The sequence below is a fragment of the Trachinotus anak genome, unplaced genomic scaffold (assembly GCF_046630095.1).
Source record: "Trachinotus anak isolate AG129_WGS33_773 ecotype Australia unplaced genomic scaffold, CSIRO_AGI_Tana_v1 ptg000009l, whole genome shotgun sequence".
In the NCBI taxonomy this organism is placed as follows: Eukaryota; Metazoa; Chordata; class Actinopteri; order Carangiformes; family Carangidae; genus Trachinotus; species Trachinotus anak.
Window position 1 is genome coordinate 6,377,851 of NW_027273860.1, and position 22,738 is coordinate 6,400,588.

Here is a 22,738-nt window from a genome sequence, read left to right on the forward strand (position 1 = left end):
CAGTTTCCTCCCCTCTCCTCTCAGTCCTCCCTTCTTCCTTCCTCCCTCCTTGACAACAGGGTAGCCTATTATTATGCAAAGGCTGCAAAGGGCTGCAAAAACAAAACTGTCCATCTCTTTATTTATAATCAGGAGGGGGGGAGAAAGTTCTTTCACTCCTCTTTTCTTCTTTGTCTTTCAACGAGAGACCCTGCATTGGATGCCACATCTTCCTCAAATCATTTAATCTTGAAATGAGATGTTTGGCAATAACCACAGGAAAAGAAAATTCTGAGAAAAGGCCAACAAATGAAATTCATCAGCTTTGCAGGATTTGCAGTTTCTGACCTCATACAACTCACGTCTGCACAAAAATACTACTATTTTAGCCAAATTTTACCCACCGAAAGAAACATACACTGTAGGCTATTATTTGTCTCCTGTCAGGGTGACTGAAAAAGGGGAAGATTTGCTCTAAATTGCTCCAGTTGAGCAGTAGACTAATGTTTCCACTGAGTGAAGAGGTAGAGCCCAGTGAAAGGGCTTTACAGGAAGCCACGACGATTCAGCTGTAATTAGCTACTGCACTGAGGGCAAAGGACTGTCTGCAAACAGTTCTGATAAAAGCAATTCATAACAACACGGTGCAGGAAATATCATGTTAATTGCAAGTAAAAGCAAACTGTAAAACACTACATATACACAAATGAACACATGAATGCAGAAAACCTGCGCATAAAACTGGAAATGGTACAGCTGAGATCAGAGAAAGCAATCTAGCTCTAATGGGCACATTACATTTTACGAGACAGAGCAGATTGTAGGTGCAAAAGTCTGCTTTCATGCCCCTTTTGAGCTTGAAAGTGCACCTTAGTGAGTGTTTCAGGCTCACTTCGGCGAAAGTAAACGCTCTGAATAAGGAAATGGAGCCAGTCAGGAAAATATAAAGTTTCAATTTGAAACATTTTAACTATCCAGAGAGATCTCCTTAATGTCTGACAGTTTTATATTCATTGGTCCTTGTGGCCAATATAACTTCTGTCGACATATTACAATACATAAGTAAATATTCTTACAATGTGGACTTAGTGAGGGATTCCTGTCTATACAATGTAAACCACTTACTGAAATTAAGTTTTTTTCTATATACACTACATTATATGGATCTGCATATTGGAAATACCCACCCATTGTAAAATGAAAACCATGCAGAGCAACCAGTATGTTTGAGTGCTCCTTTTCTTATGGTGGTGACTGGTATTCATAATGGAGATGGCATAAATAGTGTAATGGAAGAACTAAATCTTACTTTGAGAGTGGTCTCTGAAGTAACATGCTAATAGAAAACACAAGTTTCAAACAGGCTTTCAGTGTAATTTTAAAGTCGTTAAATAAATTACATTTGCACATTCAGTTTTGTGGTACTTGACCCCCCCATTGTACTTCATGACAGTTGAGTGTACTGAAATCTGGAAAATGCCCTTAAGGGAAACATTGCAAAAGCTATGGAGTACTGCATGAATGCAAAATGACATGATCGCTCATCTCAGCGGTTGTTTACAGCAGGAATGGAATCATATTCCAGAAGAGCTCCTTCCAGTATTACTGTTCTCGCAGCTCCAAACATTAACCTGTATCATTACAATAGCAGAAATTACACAGTGGGAAGAAAATTACTGTGATGCACTGTAATAATAAACTTGGTCAGGGCAGCACTCAGTGTTTGAACTGTCATGTCATGGTTGAGGTGTGAGGTTCTGTGTTACACAAACCTTTTACAGAGGCAGAGCTGAGTCACCCTGAAAAACATCCAAGCCCCAAACTTAACTACATGACTTCACTAGATGTAGTGTGGTACACAACTAGGGTTAGGCTATGCTTTAATCACTGAGTTCAACTTCAGCGGACAGAGTCGAAGCAGCTTGACTTTCTTACTAACATCAGGCCGATTCCAGAAAGAGACTGAGAAGATAAGAGAAAAACTGTGGCTCCACTGTGTAAACTGTGGTTTAATTAAACTACAGAGATTATTTCAGTTTTTCGAGTAGCTTTGTGCGATGTTGTTAAACGATCCCTCGACTCCGAGTTGTGTTGGACTGTGTGGATGAATGATGGACAGGAGGCTCGGCCCTATTTCTGTTTATTGTCTGGAAAGGAACAACATATGGTCAGTGACACAATATTTGTACACAGTACTGAGCTTAGCACCCCAACCTGGGCATGTACCTCATGAACTGGCAACAATTACCACTGGCATTAATCTATTAAGAGAAGAGACCCAGTAAACCTATATGGATACATCAATTAATATAAAACAACAAATCAACTTATGACAAGTGGAAACACATACCATACAAACTCTCTACGGTCTATGACTCTAGCCAAGCTAGCAACTATATAAAGCAGTGTTCTGAGCAAAATGCTAATGTCAGAATGCTAGCAGTGTACAATGCCAGTGTTATCACGCTGATGTTCTATATTTACCCCGATCAACATCTATGCATGTTAGCATGATAAATTTCTCAATAGCACAAGCCACAATAAACACCTGATGCTGTTGGAAATGTTGTTAGTTTTTCATTTTTTATTTGTTTTGTTTTGTTTTTGGCCATTTATTGTAGTTGAATGTCTGGACCAAATTTCATCGCAAGCCATGCATTCAATCATTGTTGAGACATTTGGGCAAAAAATACTGCATGGGTTGCAGTAGTCAAAAGGATTTATCCTCTGGGGAGCATGAATGTTTATTTCCATAGCCGTGCAGTCAGCGTTGAATTATTTTAGTCTGGATCAAAGTGGTGGACTGACTGATCCACAGACAGCCCAAACTTTGAAAAACAATGAAGTAAGCCCTACTGTGAAATAATTCATTTCTTAGGGTTAGGGTCTGACACTATGGTTTAGTTTTTTCAAGTCTGTATATGCTGTATGCTGCACATTTCATTTTAAGCATGAATGATTAGAGATGATTATATTACATAGAGAAACCGCATCAGTGTTATCAGAAAACCCCTTCTCCCCTTGTGTAATAATAGGATCTGTCTGTTTTGAGCAGGGCTTCAATCTGTGGTTGGGCCACATTTACAGAGTCAGCACATTCTGCCTCAGTACCTCATTCCAGAATAATTCCTCTGAAAGAGTAAACTTTAAATGGAAAAATCGACTTTTGCCCACTCATCCTTAAAGCCCCTTTTCATGCAGAATTGTAAGCACATTTGTCTCTCATTACAACAGAGGCAAAGCCAAAACTCTGTTGGGAGAAGTAAAAAGTAAGCAGGAGGAAATGTTAAGAGTTGGTTTGTGAAATAAATGTGTAGATAGGGGAGAGTTTGTGCATGTTAAAATGTCCTCAAAGGATGGAACGGCTTCATACTTTTAATGGACTAATCTAGGATTAGCAATTAAGTTTAGGTTTGAAATAACAATTTGGATTTGCCTTAGGTTAGCATAAGGATTAATTCAGGATTAGCTCAGGATCAAGAATTGCATACAACTAAGTAGGACTTAAAATGAAAGTTTTACATTTTGGGAAATATACTTATTCGTTTTCTTTCCAGGAGTTAAATATAAGATTGGTAGCAGTCTCACATCTGTGTGTAAATATGAAGTTGGAGCCAGGGGACAGTTAGACTTAAAAATCTAAAGTGATTTCTGACATAGTGGTTTCTTAAATTTAACCAAAAGCAGAGTCTTTTCCTAATATAAACCAGTGATTTTGTTGCCTAAAGATAACCGCAGATGGGACTGTGGATATGAACCCTGGCCTCACCAGTAGCTCACTTGGTAGAGCATGTACCATGTGCTAAGGCTGAGTCCTTACCACAGTGGCCCAGGTTCAAGTCCAACCTAGGACCATTGCTGCATGTCCTTTCCTCTGACTTTCTTCTATAAAAATACAGCAGAAATGCCAAAAAAAAGACAAAAAGTTGTCTCAGAACACAGTCCAGTCAGTATTAGGAATAATATTTCCTGTAGTTTTGCTGTATGTCAAGCTAATTTCTAAAAGACACGGTTGTCTACTGGGGATTTCTGATTTACTCAGGTTAATAGTAGCGCATCATAGTGTTTTTTGATAACAATTTTTGGTAAAAGAGAAAAAAAATCTTATCTAAAATAACCTATAAAACATTTGAAGTTGCAGTACACAAGCTTCAGCTTCAAAGCTGGGTGGTTTACGTTGTTTATCTTGTAACTTGGGAGGTGGACTTACAGCACAGCTTTCAAAGTTAACATTTGGGGCCCTGATTATCACCCAAGTAAACTTTAACAGCCATATTTAATTATGCAGAGAGGAGGAAAATTAGGCCTTCTACAACTCCTGTTTTCTAATTTGTCACTCCCTCACTACCAGTCTCTAAACTGCCACACCCCGAACCATCACTACTCACTCTCCAAATGATGGCCCAGCCTTCCCTGAGTTAAAAGAGGTGTTGTGAATTTCTACGTTAAAATCACATGCAATGCTTACAGTGAAACCATCATCAGTTTTGAAGTAACTCTGCTCCAGTTGCTCACAAGCCATAACAATGTAAACCTGCTTCCACATCCCTTCTCTTGAAGCACCCATAAATTTCACTCTGCATCAAGGCCGTATGCTAAGGGCATACTTTCAAACCCACTGCTTTACCCTTGTGAATCGTATGCCAGCCTTAAAACCAAACATGAGAGGCTCATAAAGAAAATCTGTTCAGAAAGGAGCAGAAAAGAAAGAAAAACATAAAGATGTACGCATCGGTCAGAGGACAAAGAACATCTGCGCTGATGGAGGCAGGCGGTCCCTTTTTATTGAGAAGCATTGTGAGCTGTGGCACAGCTTCACTTGGAGGAAGTCATTCTGAGCCATAACTCTGTCTTTATCCACAGCAAAAGACAAAACCCAGTGAGGGGCTGGGGTGACAGTGGGTTAGAGAACTGCCTGAGTGTTTTTAACAGGCTCGATAATGGACTGCGGTTGTCTTCACTGAGCATCTGTTGGACCTCATGTTTTATGGCCTCATCCTTATTGTGTCTCCAGTGAAGCTTGGAGAGCAGTGGCTCTAAGAGTCAAGGCAGACCTGATGTCTGTTTGTTTTATTTCCTAACTATGGAAATCCAAGTTCCAGCAACACAGGCAATAACTCAGATCTGCAGGGTTGAAGGGCATCAAAACATCTGTGCAGTTGGTTCCGTGAATGTGGTTTCATCGGTAAATTATTACAGTTTTTATTGTTTTTTATTGCATAAACCAACAAGTCCTCCAACCTAACAATGTCACCTGACTCTCTCGTTTGCTCCTGTCATGATTAATACAGCTGCTAAAAAGTATCTTTGGGTTGTAATACAATGACGCAGATACACCTATGGGCTTGTGTTTAACAAAACAGTATGACAAAAATTACATTAAATGATCTGCCGATTCTATGCTTGCATAGGCTGTTTCTGGACTGTGGCAAAACTTGCATCAAAAATGTAACTCCTTAAACTTTTCAATTTATCCTTTAAATGTGTGTGTAATTTCTTGCACCAAAATGTTGAGTTTGAAATCATGGACTTTATATCCAATTTAAAATCTGTGGGTTGTTGGACCAGGCTGGCGATCTGGCCAAACAAAAAAAAAAAAAAAAAGCTCAGATAGCAATCTTTTTGGGTACAATTGCAATTCAGATATAAATCACGACCTGCATTCTATTTCTGCTCAGATTTTATCGTGAAAGTCCTGACTGGAACTTGGGATTTGTATCTTTCTGCCACCTTGACATTTCCTTCCAATGCGTTACAACCAATCTCACTTTTTGCTTCGTTCATATAGAATATTAGTTTTGACTGGCGCTGGTATTTATTTGTGGGTTGCTGTTTGTTTAAATTTGAAAGAACAGTCACTGCCCAGCTATTACCGCCTCATGTTCCCTGCAGGCAGGTCTCTCTTCCCATGAACGGACTGTAACTTTTGGAATTAAATCTCTAAATATAGCACCTTTTAATGCACTTTACTTGATTCATCTGAAAAGTCGATCATATGCCAAAGTAATATCCAAGATATAAGATCTTCAGATCGCCTAGCCACCATTTAGCTTGATGGCTAATTAAGTCAAAGTAAAACTTGGATATGAATTTTATAAGAATGCCAATGTCACTGTTATCCATCTACTGGGGAAATATGTTGACATTAGTACCTCGTTGGGGTTTTTGACAGTCATGATTATTTTATAATCTGAAAACGTAACAAAATATATTGTTATTTTCGGACTAGCCTACTCCAAACAAGATGTCAGCAAAACATGATGATAATGATCATGCCTGCAGGACTGTCATCTGCCAGAAGCAGTTGTCCCGTCTACCAGGACGTCAGTATTAATGCTGTGATATATCTTCACGCCTCCATTACTTTCACACTGCTGTGAAAACAGGTGCCTAACAATAACATGATGTACTGCTTCATATAAAACTGTCGGATGTGGTTAATAACCACCCCTTGAAAACTTTTGCACCCTTGAAAGCCGAGTTGGAGGCTGCTGCTCACTTTTACACCTTTACAACTTGTCTGTGTGTTTTAAATGCTATATGAAGCAATTACTATCCCTCATAATGGACTTGCACTTTGCATGTGTACGTCTTAGCAGTACTAATAAGTATAATTAAAATAAGGGCAAGAATGCTGTTACTTGCTGTACCTTGGTCATCTTATGAGTGTAGAACAAATATAAACTCAGGATACTTTCCATAGCTTCATATTTTTTCTTGTCAGTCTTGTGAAACTGTGAATTTCATTATTAGAATACGAGGTTTTAACATGCTATTTGTGTCATGCACAACTCTATCCTTAGATAAACAGCAACGGTTTTATACTAATTCAAAAGTACGTGTATATAACATGATTACAAGCCATAATAATTTACCAACCAAGATTTAAACGGTTTGGCACGTAAAAGATAGGAAAGCTGGGCTTTTCCAGACTACGCTGCTTCATCAATAATGGAGGATAAATTGGATCAACAAATTCAGTTACACATCTCAAACCCATCAAACAATGCAAGTTATAGTTCAGGTGTCTATGATTAAGGCAACAGGAATGTTTAATGGCAGGACCTTTAGATACTGTAAATAAGACAATGACGCACATAATATTTGTATAGATGATGGATAAAATTATATGTATTACATATGGTGCAGTCTATTTTACAGAAATACATCTCTTTTCTTTTACACAGGATGCTTTTGAATTCGAATGCTTAAAATCTCTACTCGGAAAGGAGTGTGTATTTTTCAGGATTGTGGATATTTTTGACATTCTTAAGAGTTAGTTTATTAAAAATGACAACAAAAATTAAAATGTTTCATAATGTGTGTTCCTCCACTGTAAGTCCAATATTGATCATTTTTGAGTTTTGAAGTTTTGAAACCCACCCCCAAACCTACTAGAGGCGGGATAATCAACTGAACAATTTGTAAAAATGTTTGATAATAAACAGACAATAATATATGTCTGTTTCTACAGTCTAAACACATTTTGGATCCTATTTTCACTCAAGTTACATTAATCAAAACAGTTTACAATTTCACTGGATGTCTGTCTCAATAAAGAATGACCCGACCCCATGTTGGCATACATGTGCAAGCGCTCACCCAAATTAAGTAAGAATGAAGTAAAATTGCTGATACCACATTGCAAAAATATCTCATTACAAGCAGAAGTCTTGCCTTGAAAGTGTAATCAGAAAAATGAACTTAAAGTATGAACAGTAAAACTACTTCATGCAGAAAACCAAATGATTATAAACGTTAAACTACACAAGCATACACCCTGGTGGACAAAACACCTACTTCATTGCACAAATCTGGGCTGCAGTGCGCCGCCAGCACAGTAGGGGGCCTGTCGGTGTTGTGGTACTGTCGCACTTCTGCTGTCAAAATATTCGAAAAAGAAAAGGCCTCCTCAACTGAGGAAAATGGCCGACGTTGAGATGGACATCACGTCTAGAAGAATGAATAATGGCAACGAACACGTGTAAGTGATTTAATTTACGATAGGACGTTCGCAGTAAGAGGACTAGAGCTCCTTGCTGATCCCAAATCAAAGAGAACTTGTTTTGTAAGTCGGTGGCGCGAAGGCTAAACTGAGCGGCAGGTTCACGTTGTTGCCGGGGCTAGCTAAATTACATGCCAACGGCTGGCTAACGCTCCTAGCCAAACCAGCTAATGTGCTGTAGCTCAGCTAGCGTTAAGTTTCGCTAAACGCACAGCGCAGACATACGTTAACTTCATTGTTGTGCATTTCCACCTATAATATACACATACAGTCAAACAATGGCGTTTGATAACAGGCAAACGACCCTGAAACGTAAGTTAGCATGGCTAGAAGCTACCCGAGGATGTAGCTTGTTAGCTCTAAGTTTGCTAAGAGCGGTTAGCATATCCTGGCTAATGATTGAAAACCGTCTTGGCGGTCGAGCTCAGGGGAAGAGCGAAACAAGTTGCAAGGTGCGTGGTGATAAACGCGATTCTGTGCTGCACTAATAAGCAGATCTATCTCTGAAAGTTACAATCAGCATGATCTACGGCATTGCTCATGTTTCTGCAATTTCTAGCTATGTTGAGCCCATTACGTAACGGCGGTTTACCCAACGATAGCCGCTTGTGATCTACATGCTGCCTTCTGAGCGATGGCTTCTTTTTATAAAAATGAATGTGCTAAAATGAGGGTAGAGCAACCGTATATAGTTTTTTTTTTTTTTTCATAAAGACGATTAATTTCACTAAATGGTGTCGTTGCTAAACACTGTTAGGCAGAAAGTGGATTTCACCACAGCACGGAACGTAGAGGATTTTTAGTGATGCCAAAGCGCCCTGGTTGCTATTGGTTTGGTTGCTATTGGTTACTAATGTTGGAGGAGACAACAACAAAAGCTTCTCCACAAGCTTCATGCTCTTCTCTGGCATCTCTGTTTTATATCATACTAAACAGAATATGACTCTTGGTTAGACAAGACATTTGATGAAGGCATTACCTTGGACTGTTAATTTTGATATCTGTACATGAAGGGATTAATTTAGGAAAATAACTGAAAGATTTATCACTAATGAAAATATATTTTAGTTGTGGTCCTAATCCTGATATCGATATCTTTAAATCAGGGTGTCTGCCGATACCAGTGCTTTATTTTTTCAAAAAGTAAAAACTTGTTCACCTGACTGTGTGGAATTTATTGGAATAAGTTTTATACAACCTGTTGTGAATGATGGAATTAATAGTGGAAAAACACCAACTCTTTGTGATTACTTTGACGAAAAAACTTTTTATTGTGGATCTGTCAAACACCAGCATTTTTAAAAAAAAAACTTGTATCACTTCATTAATACTCTGTAAATTAACTTCTTCCAACCCAACTGTTTTATCATGTATGTGTGATGTTGTCTGCTCAACATTTAAGACTTTCTTCTGTTAAACAGGAAGCAGGATCTGGAAAGCCATGAAAGAAGTGGAAATGAGGACAGCGGTGACATGTCTGAGGAAGAAGAGGAGGAAGAGGTAGGGGTGGAATGATGTCATGATTCTGACATAAACACTTTACATCAAATTTATTTTAAATTAACCTTAATTTAAGCAGTCTAAATGTTGTTGTTCTCAAATCATAGTGTTGGTAGTGCTGTGTGTCTGCACCTTAATATTTTGTCCATGTGGACACGTTAAATAACAAATTGTGGCAGTCATATAATAATCTGGAAGTTTTACACTTTACAACACATCTAACCTCATATGGTGCTTCCTGTCCTGATATTTAGATTTTTTTTTTTTCTCTGGACGAAATTAATTTTTTTCAATGGTAGTATGCAGATGGGTTTTGTGGTTGTGGTCATTTCTGCATGACCGTAACAACATATATCATATTTATGCTGTTGTGATTACATGCTCCATCTCTTTAATAACACTAGCCCGCGCATCATTCTATACGTACACCTGGATGAATACAATGTTAATATCTAAAACGAAGAAGAAGAAAAAAGATGGCCATGAGCACAACATATCCTGAATTTTGAATATTGTGATGATCTGAAACCTGAATCAACTGTCAAACTGATATGTTGTCTCATCCTAGGAGGAGGCAGAAACTAATGGCGAGAAGACAGAGGAGGGGTCCAAACATCACGGCAGCAGTGGTAAACACAAGAGGAAAAAACACAAGCATCGTAGTAAGCACAAAAAACACAAACATGCCTTTGATGAGGACAAGGACCGCAAACGCAGACACCGTCATAAACACAGGAAACACAAACGCAAAGAGGGCTCCTCCCCCTCTGGTGCTGGCCTCTTTGGCTCCACGAGCCATAGAAAAGTTGAATCCTCTCCCTCCTCTGGAAATCCAAGTCTGGATGACAGGGCCTTGCTGGAGGATTTGGAGAAACAGAGGGCCATGATCAAAGCTGAGCTGGACAGCCAGTTGATGGAGGGCAAGGTTCAGTCCGGCATGGGCTTGATCCTTCAGGGTTATAACTCTGGATCAGAAGAGGACGGAGATGCTAGGGTAAGAAATGGAGAACAGCGTCAAAGAGGCAGCTCAGGTAAACCTATATCTCCCAGAGGGGGAAAAAGTGGGAAATCGAGAAGGGACTCAACAGAGGGCAGTAAGTCCAGCTCCAAGCGTCGCAGTAGGAGTAAGTCTGCGGACAAGCCTGCAAAGGAGTCTAAGCAGGACAAGGTGACCAAAAGCACCAAGGACACAGGTGTTAAGGACAGAGGCCGCGGCAGGAGCAGGTCAAAGGACAGAAAGCGTTCAGACAGCGCTGATAGGTCCAAGGAGAGAAGGAAGTCCAACTCTCCCTCCAGCTGGAGAGGTGAGCAGAAAGGCAGCCGCACTGAAAAACGTTCCTCTCCACAACGGGATGACAGACCAAACCAGGAAAGAGCAACTCGACGGTCCAGATCACCTGGACGAGAGCGATCAAGTCGCTCTGACGCTGACCGGGACAAGCGGCCAGCCAAGTCTCCATCCAAGGACGCATCATCTGGGAAAGAGAACCGCTCACCTCACAGACGAGGACCTCACAGTCCCCCTCCAAGGAAACGCAGCACTTCCCCTCGCCACAGAGATGCCCGCCACCCCTCAGCTAGCGCCACAGACCGGACATCAAAACAGAGCCATTCTCCATCCAGAACAAGGTCCTCCCCGAGGAGAGGCCGCACTCGCTCACCAGATGTCAGGAGGAGGGATGCTGACAGGCAGGACTCACCACTGAGGTTGGTGAACAGAGAGGTTTTTGACTTGTGTAACTAAGTTATACTAAGTTGACTGGACAGATGAGTCACAAATGACAAGTCTGATTCTAAGAGATGTACAGGCATCTAATATTTTTAAAGTTCATACATATATCATGGAAGTGTTTAATGTAGCAAACTTAAGAAGAGAAATTTGCCGTATTTGAATACTCTCGCGAACTTCATCAGCATCGTAACAGTTTTGTTGAAATGACTCTGCAGTATGTCCATTTCAGCCTGTCAATCCACCGCTCTGATGTTTGTACAGGAAACGCCCGCGGGCAGATGCAGGGCCAGGCAGAGACAGATCACGAGAGACCAGTCCCAGATCATCGTCTCGCCGTAGGATGAGCCGCTCACCTCTGAGACGGAGGTCCCCATCACCACGGCGCCGCTCCCGCTCTTCCCCTCGCAGACGGAGCAGGTCTCCACTTAGACACAGGTGATGGCGCTTTTCTATAGTAGCAGCAGAGGATTTTTACACCAATGTACTTTATGTAATCAAAGGCAAAGTTTGACTTACTTGTGTATTTGGTGCTGGTACACTTAGCATAGCGTTAGTGTTAGCATTTCTCTCTGGAACTTTGCTTGCATCCAGTGTCTCGTAGTATTGTGACAAGACCGTTTTGAAGTTGTAAATTTCAAAGGGTAATAAACTATCCCTCCTTGACATCCTTACAGGTCTGGGGAAAGAGACAGGTACGGAAGGCTCAGACAATACCGTCGCTCAATGTCCCGCGATCGGGAGAGGAGGAGGCGGCGCAGCAGAGATGAAGACAAGTTCAAGGGTAGCCTTTCAGAGGGCATGAAGGTCGACCAGGAATCCTCAGAGGGAGAAGTGTGAGTAAAAGGAGACATATGCACTTGTGTTTTTTTGAACATCCATATGAGTTTTACATGTGAAAGGTATTGTTAAAATGATATGAAGTAATGGCTTCACTTGCAGAAAACAGATAAAATAATCTTTTTGTCTTTTTATAGTCCTGCTGCTACCCTGCTCAGTGAAAATTGCACATCTTTTGATGTCAGATTGCATTGACAGATTAATGTCTTAGCACATCCTGTAGGGATGTACTGATTCCAGTAAAAGGAAATTGTGGCGTTACCACATTTCTGAAAGCCTTGTTTGTGTTTGCAGGTTGGAAGACTTTGATGGTGAGGAGATAGATGAAGAAGCTCTCATTGAACAGCGCCGCCAGCAGCGTTTGGCCATTGTCCAGGTCAGTTTACACTGAACTGCTTTTGTACCATTCAGCTCAACTGGTGAGACTAAAAAGATTGAACAACTATAAGTTGTTATTTTTTATACTTGTCTGTTTGAGATGCATGCTTGTGGTCTCACTGTTCCTGCCTGTGTACAGAAATACAAGGTTGTAAATGAAGACACCAACATGGTGTCAGAGCCCAGCAGCCCCCAGAGCAGCACACGCAGCCGCTCTCCCTCGCCTGATGACATCCTGGAGCGAGTAGCCGCAGACGTCAAGGAGTATGAACGCGAGAACCTCAACACCTTTGAGGCCAACATCAAAGCCAAGCACAACCTCATCGCCCAGGAGAAAGACGGTAATGTCCTGGTCAGGGTCGTCATGTCTGTTGGCGTACAAGGCCAACTGAATGAACCGCACCGTCACGTGTCCCCTGTAGTTGACTGTCACTGTCCACATGCAATCAGCTTCTTTACAAATATACACACATATTGTGACAAGATGCAAAAAAAAAAAAAAAGTATCTTTGATAAATGCACAGACATTGTTCAGATATGAGGAAGTAGGTGTGAACACAGATCAGTGAATGTAGTAAACAGTGGAGTGGTTCTTCCTGACGTGGCAGATTTTGTTCCTCTTGCCAGTCAGTGTTTTTTTCTCTCCATATCTGCTGGGCATGATAAGACAGAGCAAATATATTTAAAAGGTGAAACATTGGTTTAAAATCATTATTAGTTCATTAATAAATAGTCAAAACTGGAATAGGAATATATCAAGCACAAATATGGCTTCATATATGGTGCTTGTGGCTGGATGGCATTAGCTTGACCCAGGTAACTACAAAGTATCATGCTTTATCCTTCCTCCAGCTTCATCCATCACTTAAGCCTTTGAAATGTGGCTGTAGAAAACATTCGTAGGTCACTGCATCTGCTCCCTTCATCACTGAAGAACACAGGCTTCTGTGAACATGAAGGAGTCCAGAAACCAAACAGCTAAAAGCTCTACCAGGGATCACTTTGGATAGTCCCTTAACAGTTTTTGATTTTTATTGGGAGCAAAATGGATTGTCAGTGCTCTTACAGTGCAGTTTTCCCCAGTTGGATCATGATGAGTTCAGCAGATGTGGAGGAAGGAATTTATAAAGAGGAAAAGTGATTGGTAGCATCTGTTGTCCTCCCTTAAAATTCATCAAACCATAACTGTGCATCAATATTGGTACTTCCCTGCAGTTTAGAACAATTTGGCATTTTGTGGTTTATTACACAGCAGAAATTGGGATATAGATTTATGATATAAGCTGGCTGAAAGATACCAGTGCATAGGAATGGAGTTGATGATGCAGGGATTTTAATATTGTTTCTTTTTGTCATGTGTTCATTCAGTTGCTGGCTTGTAATCCAAAGCCTGAGTGTCTCTGCCACCTGCAGCATGTTTTGATCTCTGCAGAGTATGTGAACCAAACACATGTTCCACATATTCTGTTTTACAACACAGTGGACAACAAGAAACCCATCATGTGGTGTTTTATTGTGGTTCTTTGTTTCAGGAGCCAATCCAAAGAAGCCTTCAGCCCCTGACATGTTTACTGAGTCAGATGACATGTTTGCTGCTGACTTTGATGTGAGTATTGTAATGTTGAATTCTGCAGGGCATTTGAACATTCCTCTTATAATGGTCTTCTGCATTTTAGTATCCATTTTCTAGCTTCAGAAGATTAATGGGAATAGAAGGAAACGCAGTTTAATGACTGACTTGATTTTTGTGCTGTGTCTGCAGAGTGCCAGGATGAGAGCAGCAGGCGTAGGAAAGGACTTCAAGGAGAACCCCAACCTCAGGGACAACTGGACTGATGCTGAGGGTTACTACCGTAAGTGCTGCCTTTCAAATTCTCAGATTATGGACTGTCTGTATGGGGGGGGGGGGGACACCCATGAATGTTTATTCAATTTCATGGCAACATATATCACAACCTTGCAGTGTCTCCTGTGTAGACCATCATCACATGGTGGTTGCAGTCTTGAGTCAACACACACACTGTCACATTTTTAATCAGACAAATGTGTGTGCCTGTGTGGGTTTTTTTCTTTGGTTATTTAGGGGTGAACATTGGGGAGACACTGGACAAACGTTATGATGTGTATGGCTACACTGGCCAGGGCGTGTTCAGCAACGTGATCAGGGCCAGGGACACTGCAAGGGCCGGCCAGGAGGTGGCAGTCAAGATCATCCGAAACAACGAGCTCATGTGAGTAAAATAAAGAACATTATTACATCAGTAACAAACGTTTTCATATCAAAAAAGTCCAGATACTTAGAAATACAGTACTGTCAACAATAAGTGCTTGATTGGATTTACATTGATGAACAATGTATATGAATTTTTGGCGAACAGGCAGAAGACCGGTTTGAAAGAGCTAGAGTTCCTCAAGAAGCTGAATGACGCTGATCCTGATGACAAGTTCCACTGCCTTCGCCTTTTCAGGCACTTTTACCACAAGCAGCATCTGTGTCTGGTATTCGAGCCTCTCAGGTACTGCAAAAAAGGGAAACGCTACTTTCTTCTCATATTTTGTGCATCCAATATAGGTAACATATATGTGATGGCCTCACTTGTTAATGATCTGTTGCTGTCTGTATTGTGTAGCATGAATTTACGAGAGGTGCTGAAGAAATACGGTAAAGATGTTGGGCTCCATATCAAGGCCGTGCGCTCGTACAGCCAACAGCTCTTTTTGGCCCTCAAGCTGCTCAAACGGTGCAACATCCTCCATGCTGACATCAAGCCAGACAACATCCTGGTACGATCTAAACACTGATTTCTGAAGTCAAGCTAGATCCTTGAGTGATGAAAGTGGTACTATCTGACTTGTTTGTGTCCATCTTTAAAAGGTGAATGAGTCAAAGACCATTTTGAAGTTGTGTGACTTTGGTTCTGCATCCCACGTTGCTGACAACGACATCACACCATATCTAGTCAGCAGATTTTACAGAGCTCCAGAAATCAGTGAGTTGCATTATTTTTATAAATGACTAATCTCACCATTGATCAGTTGCATTCAAAACTGGACCTTGCTCACAATGTCTTTCTGCCTCAGTCATAGGAAAGCCGTATGACTATGGGATTGACATGTGGTCTGTCGGCTGCACTTTATACGAGCTTTACACCGGCAAAATCCTGTTTCCTGGATCTTCCAACAATCACATGATCAAACTAGCTATGGACCTCAAGGGCAAGATGCCCAACAAGGTAAAGTTGCATCATTTAATCTCAGTTGTTTCCCTTTCTTAGATGAGGTGAGATGTGTTGCTGTTTCATGCAGTGTTCAAGGAGTCATGGCTGATGCAATAATGTGATTTTGTTTCCTCAGATGATCCGTAAAGGCTTGTTCAAAGACAAGCACTTCGATCAGAATTTGAACTTCCTGTACATTGAAGTAGACAAAGTAACAGAAAGGGTAAGGTGTTCTGACTCCTACACTGAAGGCTGTCAACATGTCCTGCAAATTTAATAACGAGCCTAAAATGTTGTCTTACTGGTTTAGATCTGATAATGCGTACCTGGCATGTAATGAATATGTTCAGTAGTAATCATTGTATCAAGTATGACTTCATACTCTCCTTTCATTGCCATGTCTCTGTGCACCATCAGGAGAAGGTGACGGTGATGAGCACCATCAACCCCACCAAAGACCTGCTGGCGGACATGATAGGAGGCCAGCGACTGCCTGAGGACCAGAGGAAGAAGGTGATGCAGCTGAAGGACCTGCTGGATGGCACCCTGATGCTGGACCCAGCCAAACGCATCAGTATCAACCAGGCCCTGCAGCACCCCTTTATCCAGGAGAAGATTTAACACTGAGCGCCACACACTCCCAGAGCCGACGGAGAACCAACCACTAAACCAGCTCTGACAAGAACTCTGCAGCGAGGCAGCCAACCCACAGACTTCTATTCAGAATGTCACTGATTTTTGTTCTTCCTCAACATTATTTTGTTTATGGATACATAATTGTGTTTTATTGTAAATAGATCATTGAAATGGTAGCCATTCTTGAATACATTGATTTTGCAATTTATCATTGTAAACTTCCCCTAATACCCGGCAATGCAGTTATGGACTTTTTTTTTTTTTTTTTTTTTTAATTTAACTGGCATTGGAGTGACAGATGTTTAAAAGAAAAATATAATTCCTGTAAATACTGTATGTCTATTGCATTAACAATCTCAAGCAGCAGACAGTTGACTTTTGTCGTAGTTGCAGATGTCTAAATACATCAGTCTTTTTAACCACATTGCTCATTGTGGGGCGATGCATGCTTTTTGAATGTGCACCCTTTGTGCGCTAGATTTCTGTGGTGCAGGCCTGTGTAAATGCTCTGTCTGTGCATCAGTGTCTCACATGTGACAGCACCCCTTCCCCTAACCAAGTTTCCAGGCCTTGAGGTCTGCGCTGAAGGAATAGATGCATATTATGTACTCCTTGAACAAGATTTTTTTTTTTTTTTTTTTTCTTTTAATTTCCAAAGCAGGTAGTCATTGTTTTCTGTTGCTGGACATTTCCATGTTTTTTTTACCTTCCTCTCCCTCCAGCACTCTGGCTAGGTCCTGGCTCTTAAGGCTCTCACATTCAAGTGCCTCCTGTATGAGCCTAGTGTGTTAAAACACCAAACAGTGCTGGCCTACTGAAGCCACACCTGTGACCCTCCTCCTCTCCCACTGTTGTAAATAGTCCATAGTTACTGTCATTTCATGTATGATTCATTTTTGTTTTTTTCCATTAAGTGGTTTAAAAAAAAAAAACAATCTTGTGATTTCAATAAAGAATAGTTGTGGAAACGCTGCTGAAAGAGCACCTTCAATATAAGACAATTTTTTTTAGTAATAAAATGTTTCCTATTGTATACCAAACCCCCGTTCTTCATTTCATCCCCAACATGTTGGCATCGAGGAAGTGATGTTTTGTATCTCAGTAGCAAAATTAATTTCAAATTGTTGAAAACAATGATGGTTTCATGCATGGATGTTCACTGTCCCAGGAGGTGCTTTTGACATAACCATGGGCAAGATCCTTGTACCTCAGTGAAGGAGGTCTGAAGATGGTAAAGGAGTGTTAGAAAGGTAGTGTATTCCTGGGGGGAAAAATAGTTTCTGACTGAGACAGCTGCAGCCTCACGGCATCAAAAGTAAAAATGCTCTATCTTGTACCCGGTTGAACAATTTACAAGCTCTCATGCTCTCTCTCTGCAGCGGAAGGTCTAACTGTACCCTTCATTTCCGTTGCATGATTGCACTTGTGTTGAACATCTAAAAAGCATAATGGGAGACTCGCTTAGAAAAGGTTCCCATTTTACTCCGTCTGGAAAGTTAGGGAATGATGCAAGATCTTTCTGTGCTTGCATGGAGCGCGCTAAAAGGACTTCTGATAGGAGCTGATGGGCTGTTAGCCTCAAGGTGTCTGTAAATACATGTGAGCTGAAGTGGAATAACCACCAGTAAAGAGGTCAGTGTCAATGGGCAAGGATACTAACATCTGCTGGCTTTAATCTCAACACAGAGAGACGAGGGCATGGCTGCTTTTAATCTGAATATTAACCAAACAAGTCATTTATAACCATGCTATCAAATTCATGAGGACGAAATTCACACTGCATAGTGCCCAACTTATGACATAATTGTAGTTTCTTGTGATGATCAGAAGAGGGCATCAGAGGCGCTAGCTATTCTCCATAAATGAAGGCACTGAGGGTGACTGTTCAGCACTAAAAGTGTAAATTATGTTTGTTTTATTTTTAATGAGGAGTATTAAAAACATCTAAACTAACATCAGACTTCATATTCATGTACTGTCTTGGCATAGTTTTATCAAGCTGCTGAATATGGTTTGAAAATGTGTTCAATCTAATTAATAAGGTGTCAAAATGACAAAAGTAGTTAATCATTTTATCTTCTATCATGAGGTGGCATCTCGATAAAAAGAAATATGTAATTGAAACCAATACATTTCATATATTATGGGACCAAACCAGCAAATAAAAAGGAAAAGAGACTTAAAATATAATTTCCATTTTTATTAAAACCATACAAACATTTGTAGTCAGTTATAAAAGAGCAAAGTGGCTCTTCTGGCGGAGGGGCAGCGCTGGGCACTTGAAGCTCCGCTCTGAGCCAGATCTGTCTGGCCTCTAACCAGGGCCTGGGAATCCCTGCTTTCAAAGTCAGTTCTTTATTGGCCCCAGGATACTCCCCATTTCCTCTGCTAAACCTACAGAAAGAGTATTGTATTTACATATTATATATAAAAGCACAATAAATGTGAAAACTTAAAAAAAACAAAATCAAAGAAAAGTAGAATGCATTTCGCAAATCTTGACTTTTCTGAAATTCAGACTTTTCTTATATAAATGTTCTAGCATTTTATCTTTTTTCAGGTCTCACAAGACACTTTACATGTTTAATTTTTATTTTTTCATAATTCACAATGGAAGATTGGCAGTGATCTTTCTCTTTACCGATAGGCAGATACGTATAAGGCACACACCTCAATGTAATTTCCTTCTTTCAAAGGAAATGATTTCTACTTCTTTGAAGAAAAAAAAAATACACCATCAATGCACAGCTACAAAAATGACAAAGTAGTACCAAAGAACAGTAAAACAATTTGTACCTCATTGTTTTGATGCTGAATAAAAGGTAAACTACTCAATATTCTGTGCACAGTCATATAAAACTGCAAGGCAATACTAACACTGCTGACAAAGTCACTGCAATACTTGATGGCAGCACACATTCTGAATTTAAGAGCTTTGGAGAAAACAATACAGATGATTTCCTATAAAACAAAACACATCACTTTACAGCACTTATCATCGTGAGAGGAAAATCCATGTGCTGTGGACCACTGATGGTCATTAAGACAGATTAAAACCATAAAGTACTCATATCAATTCATGTAAGCAAACATAAAGCACCAAATGGGACCTTTGATCGTCAAGGAGGAAATGTCAATTTTCACATCAGCTCCGAACAACCGTGCAATCCAACATCAAAAAACAGATTATCACAAACAGAATATAAAAACACTGTTATATACACTGAGTACCTTACCGGACTAACTAAATCAAGCCATTTAGATATCAAGTAGACGACTATCTACGGTGCCTTGAAGACTTGGATGTGTTGTCCATTTTTTTTGGACTCGATACCATCTTGACAAAAAACACCACTTGGTAAAAGTTGGTTGAAGCACTGAAACATTTACAGATTCACAAAAGTAACATACAAACAAAATGACAACGAATGTAAATATACCACTTATTAAAACCTATGATATATAAAGTTATCATCAGGGCCTGTTTAATTAATGACCCATGTCTCACCTGCTGGGACAAGAATGGATTTAGCGATTTTGTACCTGTGGGATCGGAACGGTAGATACTTGGCACATGGGCTAGTCTATGCACTTATATAGACAGTGTTCAATGTTTAACCTTGAATGCATGCATTTTTACCAACAGTGTGTACAGCAAAAACAGTGACAATACACAGAATACTGTTTCAAAGACGTGAGCTTTTGCTCACCATCACATAGTAATACAAAGAGAAGGGCTTCCAAAAATAGCCTTCATTCCAGAAAAGGAATATAACTATTTAACTATACATAATTTTGACACATCCCATTTCTGTGTGGGATGACATTTTTACAAAATAAATGGGTTTGGCATCTGCCTGTTCCAGAACACTTTAAGTACATAATAAAGTTTTCATAATTGCCACTTTTGTCTTAATCTTCACATACACCAGAGTTTTTCTCTTCCTTTTTTCCATTTTTCCTAAGGGAGGAGAAAGCAGAGAGAGAGAGAGACACTACTGCATGATAGCCAGGAACTTACTCTCCTCAGCAAGGGTGGTGAGGAGAGAGCTCATGTCTCCTATGGCCATGTTGTTTAGGCCAGGGGCCACACTGTGGAAGGTTGTGGATGCTCGAGGGGTGGTCAGCCGTGATGAGGTCCTGGACAGACCCTGGAAGATGGAGGGACTCAGCACCCCTGAGACCAAGCTACCCTGATCATAGCCATCCTCCAGCATGGCACCAAAGTCCAGACTTACCCCCTCATCTAATACACCAGGCACATTGCCATCCACCGTGCTGGTTACCTGGTCTGCACCCGGGGAGAGAAGAGCAACCGAGTTCCCGTTGCCACTGCCACCACCTTGTCCCTCGGACTCAGCCATGGAGTCGAGCAAGCACTCGTCCTCCAGGACAGGGAACGAGGCAGCCTTGCGATCCGCTGGTTCGTAAGAGAGGCAGTCACCAAAGCCCTGCTCTAAGTATCCATGGTCTGGGGCCTCCAGTTTCAGCCCAGATACCTGATGTGCCAGGGAACAGTGGTCCCCACTCCTCTGCAGCTGTTGCTGCTGGTTGAGGCTACCCTGGATTTCATTGGCGCTCTCGGCACTGAGGTACTGCTGGCTCCTGACCAAGTTCCTGTAACTGTTGATCGGTGGGCGAGGGACATGGACCTGCCGATTGTGATGAAGAGCGGTTCCCTGGGAGAGGCTGGGAAGGTTGTCCATGGAGCCCCTGCTATGGTTTAGGTTGTTTCCAACTTGACAAGAGGTGCTACTGTTGTGGTTCTGCTGGAAGTGGCTCTGTTTTTGAGGTCCATTAGAGGCCAGCTGTTTGAAGCCTTGGGGAAGACGCTCATCGATGATCTGTGAGAAGTTCGGCCTGCCAAAGGTATTTGTTGAGTTGTGACTAGTACCTCTCATGTCCATGCAGGAGTTAGGCGACGTCTCCAGCTTCACCCCAGTGTTGACACAGCATGCTCCTTGAGACTGATTAGCTTGGGAACAACTGTTCTGGAAATCAAGGGACACTTGCTGCTGAACTACCATGTTTCCAAACCTGCCAAAAGGTGCAGATATGGGTCCATGTTCTGTGCCCAACCACCTTCCACATTGTGTCTGGTGGTTTTGTTCTCTCTGAGGAGACCTGTCAGCACTCCCGGAGCTCACCTCATTCCACTGGATGGGAAGCTTACTGGGGCTCTTCCTCTCTGCTATCCGCTGCTGCTGGAGACTATGGGACCCAGGGAAGGCCAAATCCAACCCTGATGTCTGCATCTGTTCTATCTCCTCCATAGATGGATGGGAGGTGTCCCTTTGGCTAGAAGCTATTTGGTCCTCAATGTGCATGTAGGAGCCACCATCCACTTGAACCTGGGAGTGGAGATACTGCACCAGGTCATCTGGTAGCATATCCTCATCCCCAAGCAACAGGCCAGCCACCCCATCATCCTCCATGGCCAGGGCTTCTAAGGCTGCATGTTCTGCGATGCTAGGAGTGTACGGTGAGTGCTGCAGACCTCTCTGCAGGTTGCCTTCTGAGCGCGTGTAGTTCTGTAGGTTGAAGTTCCGAGTTTCTGGTGTAGAATGATGAGACAGAGGTGGAAGAGGGTGGAGGTTGTTAAGGCTGTTGAAGCGTTGCACCGGGGGCAAACTGCAAGTATCATGAGCCTGCGTCCGGACTGGGTCACTGGCCCTCCGGTTCCCATTCAGTGGTCCCTCACCAGGATAGAGGACCCTCCTCCTGTAACCTGCATGTCCCATATACCCATTGGTGTACCCATTGGTGCCATCACTGCAACGATGTGGCCTGACTAGAGGTGGCAAACAGTGGTTGCTACCACCCTCGTCCATCATGGCCATGCGAGTCTTCAAGCTCATGCGCTCCATGTTGGGCAGAGGCGTGGGAGGTGGGCCGCCAGTTGCTGCTGCATATTTGGCTTTAAGGTGGTAGTGCTGTGCTGGGGTTAAATTGAGCATTCCCCGTGAGCCCCCTCCTCCTCCCATGCCTACTCCTCCTATACCTCCACAGCCCCCACCGGAGAACATCCCTCCACCCCCTCCTGCCCCACCATACTGACTAGCCTCGCTGGACCGGCGGGAGGCATCAGTGGAGATGGGGTCATAAGAGTCGGTGGAGCTAAGGTTGTGGAGGCGGCGGTGGTGGGCAACTGCCATAGTACCCTCACTTTGGGAAGCCTGGCTGGAGCGTCGGCTGGAGAAGCAGGGGGAGATGCCTGAGGAGCGTCGGCTGCTACTCAGATAGGCCGAACTGGTGGCACTACCACTGCTGTCACGCCGGTCTCGGAGCAAGTTGAGCACTGTTAGCTCTGTGCTACCCAGCTCAGCATGAGCAGGTGGCTGAGGAGCAGACACCCCCCACTGCCTGCCCAGACAGGATCCTGGGGAGAAACACAGACGGAGAAATGGGCATGAAGAACGTCTGAACACAGAGAGAGAACAAGGAAATTATGTG

General features: G+C 42.0%; 2 protein-coding genes across 3 annotated transcripts in view; one reads left to right on the forward strand and one right to left on the reverse strand.

The window, feature by feature from the left end:
- Positions 1-7,813: 7,813 nt before the first annotated feature.
- Positions 7,814-17,325, forward strand: prpf4bb (pre-mRNA processing factor 4Bb). Its single transcript, XM_071484798.1, has 16 exons — positions 7,814-7,963; positions 9,406-9,484; positions 10,053-11,191; positions 11,478-11,651; positions 11,891-12,049; positions 12,348-12,429; positions 12,571-12,772; positions 13,964-14,037; positions 14,194-14,284; positions 14,515-14,662; positions 14,810-14,947; positions 15,062-15,215; positions 15,307-15,421; positions 15,513-15,664; positions 15,786-15,872; positions 16,067-17,325. The coding sequence occupies exons 1-16, from the start codon at positions 7,905-7,907 to the stop codon at positions 16,268-16,270; spliced, it is 3,057 nt and encodes a 1,018-aa protein (XP_071340899.1). The 5' UTR covers positions 7,814-7,904; the 3' UTR covers positions 16,271-17,325.
- A 1,145-nt stretch (positions 17,326-18,470) lies between these two features.
- Positions 18,471-22,738, reverse strand: part of gli3 (GLI family zinc finger 3) — a 92,558-nt gene continuing 88,290 nt past the window's right edge. For both annotated transcript variants that reach the window (XM_071484797.1, XM_071484796.1), the window contains exon 15: positions 18,471-22,664. In XM_071484797.1, coding sequence (XP_071340898.1) covers positions 20,281-22,664 — 2,384 coding nt within the window. In that variant the 3' untranslated portion in view covers positions 18,471-20,280. The remainder of the gene's footprint in view (positions 22,665-22,738) is intronic.